This window comes from Cetorhinus maximus, chromosome 22, assembly GCF_964194155.1.
Source record: "Cetorhinus maximus chromosome 22, sCetMax3.hap1.1, whole genome shotgun sequence".
Classification (NCBI taxonomy): domain Eukaryota; kingdom Metazoa; phylum Chordata; class Chondrichthyes; order Lamniformes; family Cetorhinidae; genus Cetorhinus; species Cetorhinus maximus.
Window position 1 is genome coordinate 60473116 of NC_135900.1, and position 18200 is coordinate 60491315.

Consider the following 18200-nt stretch of genomic DNA (forward strand, 5'->3'; position numbering starts at 1 on the left):
GGATGACACGAAAATTGGTGGGGTGGTAAAGTGAGGAGGATAGCCTTAGATTACAGGAGGATATAGACGGGCTTGTCAGATGGGCTGATCAGTGGCAAATGGAACTTAATCTAGATAAGTGTGAGGTGATGCACTTGGGCAGGACAAACAAGGCACGGGAATACACAATGAATGGTAGGACCCTGGGAAGTACTGAGGATCAGAGGGACCTTGGTGTCCATGTCCACCAGTCCCTTAAGGTAGAGGGACAGGTAGATAAGGTGGTTAAGAGGGCAAATGGGATACATGCCTTTATTAGCCAAGGCATAGAATATAAGAGCAGGGAGGTTATGCTGGAACTGTATAAAACGCTGGTTAGGCCACAGCTAGAGTATTGCATACAGTTCTGGAATCCGCATTCTCGGAAGGATGTGATCACACTAGAGAGAGTGCAGAGGAGATTCATCAGGATGTTGCCTGGGCTGGAGAGTTTTAGTTATGAGGAGAGATTGGATAGACTGGGGTTATTTTCCCTGGAGCAGAGGAGATTGAGGGGGGACATGTTTGAGGTGTATAAAATTATAAGGGGCATACAGTACACAAGAAGGAACTTTCCCCTTGGTGGAGGGATCAATAACCAGGGGGCATAGATTTAAGGTAAGGGGCAGGAGGTGTAGAGGGGATGTGAGGAAGAATTTTTTCATCCAGAGGGTGGTGGAAATCTGGAACTCACTGCCTGAAAGGGTGGTAGAGGCAGAAACCCTCATAACATTTAAGAAGTATTTGGATGTGCACTTGCGATGCCATGGCATACCAGGCTATGGGCCTTGTGCTGGAAAATGGGATTAGAATAGTTTGGTACTTGTTTGACTGGCGCAGACTCAATGGGCCGAAGGGCCTTTTTCTAAGCTGTAGACCTCTATGACTGCTCCACATTCATGGCAAATTGTGCGACAGTGAGTCATTGTCAATAGGGAACAGAACAAAATACGTGCGTAAAATCTAAACCTCCGTGTATAGCCAGTGACAGGCACTGTAAAGCAATTAATTCCAAAGCATTCTGCTGCTGACTGTAAACCATGAGTATCATGCTCCACCTGATGTGGATATCATTGTGCGTCTGTAAGTACAATACTCTTCAGGTTGTAGCATGCTGTTTTCCTCTTTCCTATCTGCCATTCAATACCATCTCCCACCTTCCTGTATCTGACAGAATTTAAATTAGGTATCCGAATCAAACTTGTTTTATCCCAGAATAATGGTCATGGGACTCCTCAGTCTCCCCTCTCTCCTATTAAATGATATGGAACCTCAGGGAAACTGATGGAGTGCAGCCCAACACTGAATATGGGAGTTTGAATACACAGCAAAGGAGTTACAGAGAATGGAAGACAATTTGACAAGTGAGAGAACTATGGAAGATGAGGTTTAATGCAAGTAAGTGAAAAAAGAACTTAACGAAGAGGAGAGACTGAAGCAGCTTGGAAATTACAGGAGACTCTACAATGACCTTGTCCAGTCTCAGAGTAACAATTAGCGAAGAAAACTTTGAGCTATATGAAATCTAAGATGGTCATACTGAAGCTGTATAGTGCTCTGGTCAGTACATCACTGATACTTCATTTAATGATCAATGAAGCACAGGGAAACATCCAAGTCCTGGAAATGGTGCAAAAAACAAGGGACCATGGTTGGTCTCTATAGTCAGAGGACTATTATGAGGGATCTTTGGATTCTGAATGACGGCACTCAAGAAAAGAAGCAATTTGAGAGATAACTCGAGATATTTAATTGAATAGGGAAAGCAAATGAATATTAATTCAAATTATACTGCAACTGCAGTACAAGGGAGCATAAATGCAAAATGTACGAACTGTAAAAGGCAACTTCAGAACTGATAGTCAAGAAGCCACATTTCACACAAAGAATGGTAATTACCTGATGTTGTCTTCTTGATCAGGCACTAAAGAGATAACAATATGTTGTAATGAGGTGGTGAAAACTGTATATTTCTACAAATGATGAGTTAAAGAAGGAGAATGGACATTTGTTCACTTGTTTTTGTGAAGACAATCTAATGCCAACTTGGTAGCAAAGTATTCCAAGAGTCTGTTAGAACAGTATCCAAAAGTTACATATGTTCAGATCCTCAACGAATTGGCAAGAGTCCATCTAATAACATTCTGATACTACAGCATGAGATTTCTAACATGGCATTCAATGAATTATGTAAACAGTAAGTTACAAATATTGTAAGAAAGTGGGTGATGGGAGAATAACAAAAGATCATAAGAAATAGGAGCAGGTGTAAGCCATTCCGCCCCTCAAGTCTGCTACCCCATTCAATAAGATAATGGCTGATCTGATTGCGGCCTTAACTCCACTTTCTTGCCTTCTCTTCATAGCCATTGACCCCCTTGTGGGACAAAAATCTAACTCAACCTTGAATATATTCAATGACACTGCCGCCCCTGCTCTCTGGGGAAGAGAATTGCAAAGATTAATGACCCTCAGAAGAAATTTCTCCTTACCTTAGTCTTATTTGGGAGATCCCTTATTTTGAAACTGCTCGATAATTCTACATTTTTCCAAAAGGGGAAACATCCTGTCAGGTCCCCTCAGAATCTTATAGATTTCAGTAGGATCACCTCTCATTCTTCTAAACTCTAATGAGTATAGGACCAACCTGTTCAACCTTTTCTCGTAAGACAACCCTTCATCCCAGGAATCAGCCTAATGAACCTTCTCTGAATTGCTTCCAATGCAAGTATATGTCTCCCTAAATAAGATGACCAAAACTGTACACAGCACCTCTAGGCGTAATCTCACCAATGCCTTGTACAGTTGTAGCAAGACTTCCATACTTTTGTACTCCATTCCCCTTGCAATAAAGGTCAACATTCCATTTGCCTTCCTAATTACTTGCTGTACCTGCATACTAACTTTGTGATTCATGTACAAGGACACCCTCTATATTGCAGCATTCTGCAGTCTCTCAATTTAAATAATATTCTGCTTTTCTGTACTTCCTTCCAAAGTGAACAATCTCACATTTTCCCCACATTGTACGACATCTTCCAAATTTTTGCCCACTCTCTTAACCTAATTATATCCATTTGCAGACTCGTTGAATCCTCCTCACAACTTGCTTTCTTACTATTTTTGTATCACCAGCAAATTTGGCTACAGCACAGTCAGTCCTTTCATCCAAGTCATAAATATAGATTGGAAATATTTGAGTACCCTGCACTGATCCCTGTGGCACTCCACTATTTATAGTTTGCCAACTTAAAAATGATCCATTTATCCAGACTCTATTTCCTGTTAGACAATCCTCTGTTGATGCTAATATATCAACCCCAACACCATGAGCTCTTATCTTGTGCAGTAACCTTTTATGAGGCACCTTACTGAATGCTTTTTGGAAATCCAAATGCACTACATCTACTGGTTCCCTCTTATCCAACATGCTTGTTACATTTTCAAAGAAGGCTAATAAAGTTACCAAACAGAATTTCCCTTTCACAAAACCATGTCAACCATGCCTGATTTTATCATGATTATAAATGTGATAATATATTGATATGATGAAATATAAATAAAATTAGATATGTATTATAAACGCCCTATTACTACCTCCTTAATAACGGATTCTAGTATTTTCCCAATGACAGATGTTAGGCTAACTGGCCTATGGTTTCCTGCTTTCTATCTTCCTCCTTTCTTGAATGGAGGTGTTCCATTTGATGTTTTCCAATTCCCTGAGACCTTTCCAGAACCCAGGGAATTTTGGAAGATTACAACCGATGCACTCACTATCTCTGTAGCCACTTATTTTAAGACTTGAAGTTGCAGGGCATCAGGTCCAGGGGGCTTGCTAACCTTTAGTTCCATTAGTTTTCCTAGTACTTTTTCTCCAGTGATGCACTTGCATTTATTTTGCACCTGATCACAAACTCAGGGTATCCAGAAGTCTGCAGCAATCAGTGAACTATTTCTGACAGATAACAGATAACTGATGTCCTCTTTCATTCTATATTGGCAACATGGAAACCAAATTGCACAAAGCAAGGTCCATAAACTTCAAACACAATGAAGGACCTGTTTATCTGTTCCCTGGTGTTGAATGGAGGAGAAATATTTGGATACAACAAAATTCCCCGCTCTTCTGAATTATGCTATGGAATCTACAACATCCAACTGAACTGACTGCCAAGATCTTAAGTAAATGCATCATCTAAAAGAGAATACCCACCAATAATACAGCAGTCATTGTGGGATGATATTAGTACAGAAGTGAGAGATGACCTTAGTTCAGAAGATCAAGATGTAGAATCCGTTTGGGTAGAGATAAGATAAAAAAATAGCAAAGATAAGGAATCACTTGTCAGAGCAGTTTATAGGCTCCCTAACAGCAGTTACACTAAAGACAGTGTAAGCAGGCAGAAGAAATAATGGGGTCTTGTAAGAAAGGTACTGCAATAATCATGCATGATTTTAATCTTCGTAGAGGTTGGACGAATCACATTGGCAAAGGTAGCCAGGTACACGAGTTCATAGAGTTTAACTGGGCCAATTTTTTAAAGCAGTACATTCTAATGCTAACCAGGGAGCAGGCCAGCAGACCTGGCAACACGATTAATTAATGCCCAGGCAACAGTGATCATAACTCAAGGCTCTGCTCAGACCACATTTAGAATATTGTGAGCAATTTTGGGCCCCTTATCTCAGGAAGGATGTGCTGGTCCTGGAGGGGGTCCAGAGGAGGTTCACGAGAATTATCCCAGGAATGAAAGGCTTAACATATGAGGAACGTTTGAGTACTCTGGGTCTATACTCGATGGAGGTTAGAAGGATGAGGGGGGATCTGATTGAAACTTACAGAATACTGAAAGGCCTGGATAGAGTGGACGTGGGGAAGATGTTTCCATTAGGAGAGACTAGGACCCGAGGGCACACCTCAGAGTAAAGGGAAGACCTTTTAGAACAGAGATGAGGAGAAACTTCTTTAGCCAGGGAGTGGTGAATCTATGGAATTCATTGCCACAGAAGGCTGTGGAGGCCAGGTCATTGAGTGTATTTAAGACCGAGATAGATAGGTTCTTGATTGGTAAGGGGATCAAAGGTTACGGGGAGAAGGTGGAAGAATGGGGTTGAGAAACTTATCAGCCATGATTGAATGGCGGAGCAGACTCAATAGGCCAATTGGCCTAATTTCTACTCCTATGTCTTATGGTCTTATAACATGATAGAATTTCACATTCAGTTCGAGGGCGAGAAGTGCACGTCTAAGACTAACGTCTTAAACTTAAATAAAGTCAATTACAAAGGTATGAAGACAGAGTTGGCTAAAGTGAACTGGGAAAAATAAGTTTAAATATAGGGTAGTAGACGAACAGCGGCAGACATTTAAAGAGATATTTCATAACTCTCAGCAAAGATATATTCCAATAAGAAAGAAAGTCTCTATGAGAACAATGTACCAGCCGTTAAGGATAGTTTCAATTGAAAGAAATGTGTACAATTCTGCGATGAATAGTGATAAGTCAGAAGATTGGCCAGATTTTAGAAATGTGCAAAAAATGACAAAAAAAAATTAGGGAGATATTAGAGCACCAGAGAAAGATAGCTAGAAGTATAAAACAGACTAAGAGTTTCTACAAGTATTTTAAAAGGAAAAGAGTAACTAGGTCATTTAGAGGGTGAGGCTGGGGAATTAATCACAGAGTTGGCCCTTTGTCTGGGAGATATCCCCAAGAGTTCAAGAACAAAAGAATTCTTTTCTCAGCTTCTGGAATTTCACACTTCATTGTACAAACATTGTAATCAACGAAAGCAGAGGAAGTGCAGACAAACTGGCTCCCCATCCTGAACTATCACAAAAGAGGGGGACCGAAACTCATCATGCTGGAAGAAATGCTATTTACCAACTTGTCTCTCTCCAAAGGAGAAACAATGGAATTCTGGCCAGAAGCACAGAAACTGATTGTTAAGCTGCAATTAACCATTGATAGGCCATGTCACATGACCCAAGCCTCTGGCCTTCTAGACAGTTTTAACATTACATCTTTGGGCTTTACAGTCTGCTGTTTTAACATCGAACTGGTGAGCCAAGAAGCATGCTCCTCCAAGCTCAACAACAACTTCCCCATCTAGCCTGGCTTTGCTGAAAGATTTTGTACCATTGCCTGCAGAATCGATGCAATCTTTGCATACCTACTTCATCTTGTGGGATCAGCACCAACTGAAGAGTGAATACAACTCCCCAGCTGAACTCAAACACCTAAAAGAAAGAATTCCTCACTGGACTCTGACTCTCACGTGAACCAATATTCATTTTTCTGCGGTCCTTGTATTGTAAAACTCCTTTTATCTATTACAGCCCGGCACCGCCCATCCCCCCTATCATTTGCTATGTGTGCGCGTGTGCAGAGTAGGACATTGCTAACACTCCTTTTTATGGGTTTAGAATGTGTAAAATAAACTAACCTTCTGAGTTCATCCTAACTCAAGTTTGCTGTGGATTATTAGTAAGACTGGGTCACAAAAAAACCGAGGGTTTGGGAAAACACGTCACCACCTATTCTTTAAAAAACTAATTCAAACAACTTCTGCTTACAGACGGGTGGCAAGAAATTAGACAGTTTGACTCTCTCTCTGCTGTCTGTAGCAAAGGTAATAATGTGTATTATCTGAAAATAATTATGTGATTGGGCATTAAGTAGGCAGGTGTAACTTTGGATAATGGTCCCAGAGCTATACCAAGGATTAAATATTTCTAGCATGTTATCCCAATGGATCAATATGAATGGTTTTCTTTTGCTGGTTAGCATATTAAGTTGCAACCAATGTGGAGTGTGTAACTTTGCTGATCATCTTCTCGAGTTCTCAGCCCAAAGGCGGGCCTGAGCCACAGGTAGGGCAAGGAGGCAGATCCCAAAGCCAGAATGGGGATCGAACCATGCAACGCTGGCACCAATCTGATCCACACTGGCCATCCAGCCAACTGAGCCAACCAGTCCCCTCATGGAGTCCAAGTTGCTGTGGCAACATATAACTTTTAAATGCATGTTGCAGCCTGGAGCTATGGATAGTGATGGTAGAGTCTCTAAATTCTTTCCATCACATGGCTGACCTGAAATCTCTCCCGTTCTTACCACCTGCCACTGGCATATGTTGGAAGAATTTACAAGTTGATACTCAATCTGTTTGGCCACGTTATGTATGCACCTTTCTTGGCCATCAAGTCCTGGAGCAGGACTTGATCCTGAAGCTTTTGGCCGAGGCAGGGACATTACCCAGTGCACCACAAGACTTCCAACTTTACTCATATGAACTTACAAAATTGATTGGCAGGAACAGAGTAGCTGGTCCATCAGTCTGCCACATACTGACAATAGCTGGAGCATCTTGACCAAACATTTCCTCTGCTCCCCACAGTCTGAGAGAGGTTTTTAAATAAAAAGAGAAAAGCCCAGGGAACATTCTGGAAAACTTTTCTGCACCCCTCGGGCAATCAAGTCAGATAGCTGAAACCTCGGGCAGCGGGAGGGAGATTCACCTTCCCTTTTGCCCTTGGGGGTTAGAAGATTTTAAATTCTCAAACCAGACCCCAGCACACCCACTTACAGTTTTAAAGGAGACAGGTCAGGAGCAGGCAACTAATTCGCTCTTTGGAGGTGGGTCAGTCATTAAAATCTTTTAAAGGAGGTTTGCAACTTGAAGTTCAACAGAATTATTATTTTGTAATACAGAGTTCAGGATTCTCAGGTCTCGGGAATTCTGGCAGGTAAACAGAGACGAGAATGATCAGATCCGTGAGGTAAATGCCTTCATTGCACTGCTTATGGACCAGGAGCAACCGTTTCCCCAGGCCCAACAAGCTTAACTCCACGTAACTGAACCCCCAAGTGGCTCTGTGTTTGATTTCATCAGGACATCAGGAAATCTTTACTTTCGAGTTTCTCATCCTCAAACCCACTCTCTACCCCGTCCCAAGTAAACATTGAAGACAATGACTCACTTCATTCCTATATTATTCTATTTTTTACATTTAAGGTTGAGGATAAAGCACCGGGGGACCTGGTAGAGTACCAACAGTTCCAGTGCAGAACTGACCTCTTGCTTAAAAATAACAGTCTTCCTGTAGAAACTGCAGCATGTGGGATTACACAGGATATACAACACAGAAACAGGCCATTCAATCCAACCAGTCTATGCCAGTGTTTATGCTCCTCCCATCTTTGCTCATCTAAATTTACCATCATAACCATCTATCCCCTTCTCCCTCAAATGCTTGTCTAGTTTCTCCATAAGTGCATCTAGACTATTCGCTCCAATAACTCCAGTGGTGGTTCTATTTTCTCACCACTCTTGAGGTAAAGAAGTTTCTTCTGAATTTCCTATTGGATTTCTTGATGGCTATCTTATATTGATGGCCTCTAGTTATGCTCTTCCGAACAAGAGGAAACATTTTCCCCGTGTCCACCTTTCATTATTATGAAGACCTCTATTAGCTCACCCCTCAGCCATCTTTTTCCCAAGAGAAAAGCGACCCAGCCTGTCAACCCTTGCTTGATACGTATACCCATATACATGATATCACCCTTGTAAATTCTCAGCACTCTCTGCAGTGTCTCTATATCCTTTATATAATATAACGTCCAGAGCTGCACGCAGCTCTCCAGGTGTGGCCTAAATAAAGTTCAATACAGGTTTAGCATAACTGCCCTACTTTTCAATTCTATCCCTCTAGAAATAAAATCTAGGCTTGGCTTGTTTTTAATGGCCTTGCTAACGTGTAGCACAATTTTTTGTGACTGGTGTATTTGCATTCTGAGATCCCTTTGGTCCTCTACCCTATCTAGACTTGCACCTTCCAAATAATGTGATATCACTATTCTTCCTACCAAAATGTACTACCTCACATTTATCAGTGAATTTCACTTGCCAATTCTTTGCACATTCTGCAAATTTATTAAATATGTTGCAGTCCTCCTCAGTGTTAACCATCACCCAATGCGGTGTCACCCCCGAAATTAGAAATTGTGTTTTTGATTCCAATGTCCAAATCGTTAATGTAAATTGTGAACAGCAGTGGTCACATTGAGTACATTAATGTTAGACACTTTGAAAGAGGTAATGTAGCTGCAGGAGACAACAGCCTAGGAAACTTGAGGCTGTAAAAATGGACTAAATCACAGCAACATGAGTAGCAGGAGAACTGCCAACTTGACACTTATCTACACCCCAGCAAGCAACACTTTGTAAGGGAACCACCTTGACCATGGGCACAGTACCTGGATCAGGCCTACTAGCATAAATAATGGAAATGAAAGCCCCTGCCGCTCTGTACTTTCATGTCATGGGTGTTTTCAGGCACCTGCAGGGGGAACCATTGTATCGGTCAGTAACGTTTATCATTGCATCACTGAATTAAGTGTCAGCCATGAGTCACTTTTGTAGCATTCTCATTTCAAGTCAGAAGGTTGTGGTTTTAAGTACCAGAGAATTAAGAGAATTAAACACATAATCTAGGCTGACAGCCCTGTGCAGTACTGAGGGAGTGCTGCATTGTTCGAGGTGCCATATTTTGATGAGACATTAAACTGAGGTACCTCATCTGCCCTCCCAGGTTTAAGTAAAAGATCCCATGGCACTATTTCAAAGAAGAGCAGGGGGGATTAATCCAGCGTTTTTGGCCAACAATTACCCCTCAACTAAAATTACTAAAATTGATTATCTGGTTATCACATTGCTGATTATGGGACTTTGCAGTGTGCAAATTGGCTGTATTTCAACAGTGACTTTGCCTCAAAAAGTATTTAACCAACTGCAATGCTCTCATGTCAGATGGATTACAGCAACCCAAGCCCATTTACTGTGGCACAAACTTCCCAGGTTATTGCCATTTGCTGTTGATGGAGCAGGGACAGACCTAATGTCACCAAGTTCAAGGCACCACTGATTACACCTTGTCACCATTCATATACCTGCAGGCAATAGCACCCAAAAAAGGGTTACTCTTACCCTCAGGTGGTACATGACCAGCAGCCACAATTATGTAAATGAACGTTCATTTTCCAAAAAATCCTCGTGACACTTGCTGAGAAATTCAAGAATTTCACAATTGTTCCAATCGGAGTCTGTGCTGTCTGAAAGGCACTATTGCTCCTCCTACACAAACATTTATCACTTCCGTCATTTTGCCATGTTGTAGTTTTACACCATACATTGGGTTTTAACAAAACATTTGTTTTCTGGTGCAGATTCCAGCTATGTTCCTGCTGTAATTCAGTTTTTCTCACAACATGCACAATTACTTTGTCTGCCTGTGAACCCATGTACTTCCAGTCAGTTTTGTAAATTAATAATGTCACTAACCTGTTAACTGTCACTCATTTAGAGTGAAAGTGACATGATTTGTTTTTTTTAAAAATCTCATTTGTTTTGATGCCAATCTCACTGACCATAAATGGCACTTTTAATATTTATGCACTGCTGAAAGCTTTTGATATAAACATCATTGCGGCTGTTTGCTTATTGCATAGTACACTGTACAGATCCAGTAATTCCACAGGCAATATCAATGTCAAATGTCATTCTACATTAAGGGCACCAAACTGTGACGGACTGGACTATCCAAGGGCTCCTTTATTGTAAAGATAGTGTTAATACAGATTGGTATACTTCAACATTTAAAAAAATTATTCACTGATTTAAGTGGAGTGGCACTGCATGAATTGGTTGCAACGGCAGTGATCCTTCATGCCACTCCATCCCAACATTTCCATAGATCGACTTTGCCAAATGCCTTCAAGGAGCAGGATCATGTTTCAGGCCTGAGCTGGCCGTCACACTCATTGGATGAGCCAGCCCAGTGCTGGAGGCCCTCATGCAGCAGACAGCACAACTCTGCGTCTGCCTTTCTGCTGACCCGGACCATAAGACCTTCTATGGCAGGTGTATTCCAAAACATGACCACATCAAGGCCAGTCAGGATACAATTTTTGCTGATCACATTGGCAAGCCCAGTGATGTCTTAAAAACAAAAAACTACTGCGGATGCTGGAAATCCAAAACAAAAACAGAATTACCTGGAAAAACTCAGCAGGTCTGGCAGCATCGGTGGAGAAGAAAAGAGTTGACGTTTCGAGTCCACATGACCCTTCAACAGAACTGAGTGTAGTTAGGAGAGGGGTGAAATATAAGCTGGTTTAAGGTGGGGGGCGGGGGGAGAGAAGTTGAGGGTGGGGTGGTTGTAGGGACAAGCAAGCAGTGATAGGAGCAGATAATCAAAAGATGTCACAGACAAAAGGATCAAAGAGGTGTTGAAGGTGGTGATATTATCTAAGAAAAGTGCTAATTAAGAATGGATGGCAGGACACTCAAGGTACAGCTCTAGTGGGGGTGGGGTGGAAAGACTGACAAGGTATTAGTTGCAGATTTAAAAATAATGGAAATAGGTGGGAAAAGAAAAATCTATATAAATTATTGGAAAAAACAAAAGGGAGGGGGAAGAAATGGGGTGGGTATGGGGGGAGGGAGTTTAAGATCTAAAGTTGTTGAATTCAATATTCAGCCCGGAAGGCTGTAAAGTGCCTAGTCGGAAGATGAGGTGCTGTTCCTCCAGTTTGCGTTGGGCTTCACTGGAACAATGCAGCAAGCCAAGGATAGACATGTGGGCAAGAGAGCAGGGTGGAGTGTTAAAATGGCAAGCGACAGGGAGGTTTGGATCTTTCTTGCGGACAGACCGCAGGTGTTCTGCAAAGCGGTCGCCCAGTTTGCGTTTGGTCTCTCCAATGTAGAGGAGACCGCATTGGGAGCAACGAATGCAGTAGACTAAGTTAGGGGAAATGCAAGTGAAATGCTGCTTCACTTGAAAGGAGTGTTTGGGCCCTTGGACGGTGAGGAGAGAGAAAGTGAAGGGGCAGGTGTTGCATCTTTTGCGTGGGCATGGGGAGGTGCCATAGGTGGGGATTGAGGAGTAGGGGGTGATGGAGGAGTGGACCAGGGTGTCCCGGAGGGAACGATCCCTACGGAATGCCGCCGGGTGGGGGGGGGGGGGGGGGGGGGTGTGAAGGGAAGATGTGTTTGGTGGTGGCATCATGCTGGAGTTGGCGGAAATGGCAGAGGATGATCCTTTGAATGCGGAGGCTGGTGGGGTGATAAGTGAGGACAAGGGGGACCCTATCATGTTTCTGGGAGGGAGGAGAAGGCGTGAGGGCGGATGCGCGGGAGATGGGCTGGACACAGTTGAGGGCCCTGTCAACGACCGTGGGTGGAAAACCTCGGTTAAAGAAGAAGGAGGACATGTCAGAGGAACTGTTTTTGAAGGTAGCATCATCAGAACAGATGCGATGGAGGCGAAGGAACTGAGAAAATGGGATGGAGTCCTTACAGGAAGCGAGGTGTGAGGAGCTGTAGTCGAGGTAGCTGTGGGAGTTATATTACACTAGAGCTGTACCTTGAGTGTCCTGCCATCCATTCTTAATTAGCACTTTTCTTAGATAATATCACCACCTTCAACACCTCTTTGACCCTTTTGTCTGTGACATCTTTTGATTATCTGCTCCTATCACTGCTTGCTTGTCTCTACAACCACCCCACCCTCAATTTCTCTCCCCCCGCCCCCCACCTTAAACCAGCTTATATTTCACCCCTCTCCTAACTACACTCAGTTCTGTTGAAGGGTCATGTGGACTCGAAATGTCAACTCTTTTCTTCTCCATCGATGCTGCCAGACCCGCTGAGTTTTTCCAAGTAATTCTGTTTTTGTCCAGTGATGTCTTTGGCTGATTGAGATACCCATTGATTATTAGTCAGACATGCATATATTTTAGTAGCATCATTTGATCTATTGTCTGGTTGGGAAGGAGAGCCTCACCTGCATTAACTAACTGCCAAAGTGAGTCATGTTCAACTCTGCCTGCAAAGGTGGGTGTGCAGGTACTGGAAGATTGGCACAGAATACAATTGGAAAATTGTCTTTTTTCAGGGCAAGATAAGCACAATAAATGCAATGGAACTGAAGGTGGATTACATTAGAACAATACATGATCGCACGAGGAGAGCAAATTGAGGATATAGAAATTCCACATTGAAGATTGCTCAGATGGGACTGTCTCATTCACAAATAGAAACTTAAAGTTAACTAGCTACATACAAGAAGTTCATCCCACCTGCAGAATAGTCCTGAAAAGTTTGATCAGAGTATCCCTGTTAAACAATTTTTTTTTAAAATGGTAAATTGCCCTCCATTCTCCCTCTTCTGTTCTCTTTCACAGGTCATTCACAAGAATGCTCTTGATTTCATCTAAAAATGTGGAATGGACTGAGCCAGCCTGAACATAAGGTTGCGATCTGCCAACAAATGCTACAATTCAGGTGGGGTAGTTCCTGCATCTTCCTGATCGCAATTACTCAACTAAACTTAAACAGGAAAGAAAATTAAAATGACAGATGGTCCCAGGGTACAGACACCCGAAGTTCTAATTAGGAATCCAGTATTCAAGCTAGTTTGAATGTTTTACCTGCACTTAGAGAAACCATTTGCCTCCATTTCTTATTAAACATGCTTGATCTGTCAGTCTGACTGGCATATGCACTGCAGATTACAACACTGTTACAACCCTGAGATTTGAGTTTGCAACAGATATCGTTAACAATCCTCTTGACAGATAAAACAGGTGGCAAGAGATTGTTTGGGCCAGGAGTTTGGATTGTTTCAGTCGGTTCCTTGTCTGGAACTGGATCTGAATAAAATAAATTTTATATTTAAATTATTGCTAACAAAGAAGGTGAAATGGTAAGTTTTTACAATATGATCTTAGTAAGCTGCGTGAAAATAAGCATTTCAAAAAAAAAAATTTCCAGGTTATGGCCAGCAGACAATATAAGTCTGTCAGGGAAAAAAATAAATCTTATAGATGGTTGATAGAATCTTTGTTTAAAGAATATAACATGTAAAATACTAAGCAGTGAAAAGGCTGCAACAGACAACACTAATTAGCAGCATTTGATTGCTGCACGGTAGGGCACAAGAAAGATTCCCAACTGAGTCCTGTCACTGTTAGAACCACAAAGCACATGCTCAGGATTTGGCAGGCATGGAATATAGATGCTATAGTAACAACTATAATAAAACCCCATGAAACAATAGAAATATAATTTAACTCCAACTGCGTGTCTGTTAACACAAATTTCAGTTCCTGGACAGCTTCTATGCAGAAGTTCAAGATCTTTTAAAGTTTATAGTGCATGTAACAACTTACGATAAAACACAAAGTATACCAGATCAAAAACAGTTAGTACTGTGCTCTTAATTACCATTCTGCATCTGAAAAAGCACAAGCAGCTTTCTAGAGTAACTGAACATCACACGTTGATTTGAATTGTTCAAGCAGGATTAGAGTGAGTAATATATAAATGCTGCTTACTTTAAAGGGGGGCACTATTCCTGAAATGCTTTGTATGCATAGCAGCAGCCCCTATGAAAGGAACTCACATAATATAGGCATCAGCAAAGTGTAATGATGGATTTGACATTGTGTAAGATCTCCATGGAGCTGCTCAAAATTTGCAAGGTGTGCTGTTTTAAGACAGAAGCAGCATTTTATCATCGAATACACAATGTATCATTAAGAATATAGCGGCAGGGGTAGATCATTCAGACCCTCGAGCTTGCTCCAAGATTTAGCTAGATCAGAGCTGATTGTACCTCAACTTCATCTTCCAGTCTTTGTTCCATAACCCTTGATACCCTTGGCTAACAAAAATATATCAATTGCAATCTTGAAAGCTCCAATTTTGCAGCTTTCACAGCCTTTTGGGAACAGAATTCCAGGTTTCGTTTGTCCTTTGAGTGAAAAAAAATGCTTCCTTATTTAGGTCTCAAGTGGCCTGGCCCTAATTTCCCCCATTCTGGATAACTCCACCGTAAGAAATAATTTCTCTACCCATCTTTTCAAATTCTTTAAACATTTTACATATCTTCCTCAATTGTCAATACTCAAGGGAATACAAACCAAGTTTATGCAACCTGTCCTCATAATTTACGCCTCTGATCCGAGACATTATGATGAATATGCAGTTATTGAGCTGCTGCTGAGCTTAATGTCCCTTAAACTCCACTAAGTCTCACCATCGTAAATAGATCTTGAGATTAATTAGAGAGCATTTGTTTTCCTTCAGATCAGTAGTAAATCCTTGGCCCATTGTCAAGTCAAAAGAGCTGCACATAAAATGACTGACTTTCCTTCTGTGTTTAAGGATATCTTGCTACAGTTAATAGTGGAAGACATGCACCAGAAGGAAGGAGGAGGAGGCGGGAGGGGAAAGAGAGAGAAAAAAGGGCAGAGATTGTTGAACTATGAAAGTTGCACTGCAGTACAACTTTTTTATCCTTCCAACTTGATTTCTGTTGAGAAAGAGCATTTCAAGTTATATTACACTAGAATAATGTACAGATAGTTCAGGCCTGTCACTGCGAGTGGGTTGAAGGTTTCATACAAAGTGATGAATTAAATGATACAAGTGTGATGAATTGAAGCTCAGTCTCAGTTTTAATCACGAACCGTATATTTTTTATTGTTCCTTCATTGAATTTTGATACTTGGCCAGCTAGTGGTTTGCTGCTTCCAGGAACTGAATGGAATATGGTCCCGAAACATACTTAATTTGTATCATGAATTCATGTCACTTCAGGTGGTGTGGGAGAGGGTTTACAAATGGGCCACTTCTGTCTAAATCAGCCTGCAAATGACTGCCAACTGGCAAACCACACAGATGACAGGGACACATTAATAACCTAGCTTTGAGGAGGAGACAGAGATAATTGTTTGGGATTGCCAGCCTATAGATCAGGAAATTTAGCCTTGCTCCGTACAGGTGTAAACATTATACCAGGAGTTTTTTTCAGGTCAACCTTTGCCTTTGAACCTTATTGTGATTGACATCTTTGTTCTATTGAGATTTTTTATTCTCTTTTGATCAGCCTTTGTCCCAATTCAGTCTTCAAAGTCATGCAGATACCAATTCTGAGGCTCTGTAACAAATAGCGGAATTTAAGGTAATTGACACGGGTTCAACCCACTGGTTACAGAACTCCTGAGGGGGAGACCCAATCGAATTAAGTGCCCGTCGGTCACTTAACTGGCCGGCATCGGGCCTTTCCTGGGATTCAAGGCCGTGGGGGCAAAAATCCTGCCTGCCGAGAGCTGCTGACCAAAGAATGGCAGCTCTCCCATTACAGGTAGTGCCACCGGGAATGGTGGCTGCTGCTGATAATGCACCCATGGAGAGGCCAAGGATCTCCAACGGACCCAGGCCACAGGTTAGAGAGGGTGGGATGGAAGTCACGAGGAGAGGGACTTGGAAGGGGAGGCAAGGTCTTTCAGTGGCCACCCCCTGGCCGATGCCATGCCTCTCACATATAATCCCTGAGCCACCACTAAATTCCAGTGGGCTCAGGGATAATTGGTGTCAATTGCCTTAATAATGAGTCTAAATGACAACCCGTCATGAGCGGGCAAGTTTCGCCCGTGTGCCCATTTCTTCCTCCAACTTAATCATAGGAAGTTTTCCTGCCACTGGGAAACTGACGTATGGCCTGCCAGGCCACTTTGCTTCAGGCTGCATTAAATCCAGCCCTAGGTTTCTTTAATGAACATCTGTTTCATTTAAGCAGTCGATGAGAGGGACCGATTGTGAGCACTTCACGAATGTCTGGCTTCATGTATGATATTTTCCTCACTGGCATGTGTTCCAAATCATGAGAATTATTTAATCTTGGAGTTGTTTGGTTATTTTGAACCAGATTTTGTAAGTAATATTTACTTATAATATTTATTATTAGCCTTGGGTTTTTCTTCTGCCAATTTCATTTTTCAATAAACCTACTTCATAGTTTATAACCCAATATTATGCTAGTTTGTCAATTGTCTATGAAGAAGTCAGGAGTTACTACTGTCAGTGAATGAGTTTATCAGCAGCATTTAGGGTTTATTACTCACCCCAAATTTGTTACATTATTAGGTACTTTGCATATACACCCATGCTTCAGTTCATTGGCACCAAAGGTTTCTAATCCTTCATCCCAAACACAATTTAAAAAGCAACTTATGGGAACCCAAAGCATAGGAATATTAAAGCGTGCTAGGATAAAATTAAAGCCCATTAACGCAACATTAAAGTAAACTGTTTTTTTGCTGTACTTTATTGGTATCAACAGAATAGAATATTAATAGAATTGTCATTGAGCATACTTAAATTTAAACAAGCTTCCACTAAGATAGCACAGTAGAATACCACACTGGTCTTTCAACCAAAGCCAGACTAATGGAATGAATATCCCTGTGTCCACTTGCTGTCATGTCCCAATAGTAAATGTTTGTGCAGTCTCAATCCAGATGGCACGAGCACAAAGCAGGATAATGTCGTATTTGCAATGTCACACAGAGAGTCTAAAGGATAGCCAGTAGGAAAAATGGAAAACATCACATGAAGCAGAACAGAGGGTGGATCAGGAGTGCATCATTGGGGCCTTGGTTTAACGCCTCATCCAAAAGACAGCACCTCTGGCAGTGCAGTGCTCCCTCAGTACTGCACTAGAGCGCTCAAGCTCTGGAGTGGGACTTCAAGCCCAAATCTCATGATTCAGAGGCAAGTGTACTTCAAATTGAAGTCCTTGTTTTTTTAAATGAAGGTAAAAGAGAGTGTAGGTCAGGCGCACAGCACTGAGACACATCAGGTGTGCAGCACTGAGACAGAAGAGAGGGTGAAGCACTGAAACACGAGTGTGTGGGCCAAGGATCCAACATTGAAACAAGAGAGGGGGATCAGGGGAGCAGCACTGAGACAGAAGAGAGGAAGTTTTTCTCCTTGGTTAGTTAGGTATTTGGTGATGATTTGGAACAGACAGTCTACCAAATCTCAAACATTAAAAGTCAATTTGGCTACCTCATACCACTAAGAAATCTCTACTTCAGTGAGGATTATCTGCTCTGTCACTATCAATAGGACATCAGATACAACAATTTAATGTAATTTAAAATTCTACACCATAAAATCCACATCATTGGATACATATTCACCAAGTGAAGATCAACACTGGCTTTTAAAGCACAGCCAGGGACAAAAGAAATAAGTATGCTCCTTTCTCGACTACAGAAAGGTGATGAGTTACAAGGTGACAATGAGGCATTCCAAACTGTTCTGAATAA

General features: G+C 41.8%; 1 protein-coding gene across 4 annotated transcripts in view; it reads right to left on the reverse strand.

The window, feature by feature from the left end:
* The window catches only part of LOC144696735 (zinc finger protein 800-like), a 126098-nt gene that overhangs the window by 15353 nt on the left and 92545 nt on the right, over positions 1–18200 (reverse strand). The window contains exon 2 of one of the 4 annotated variants that reach the window (XM_078568404.1): positions 1918–1942. The exons of the other annotated variants lie outside the window; for them this stretch is intronic. Coding sequence (XP_078424530.1) covers positions 1918–1942 — 25 coding nt within the window. The remainder of the gene's footprint in view (positions 1–1917; positions 1943–18200) is intronic. 4 annotated transcript variants of the gene reach the window in all.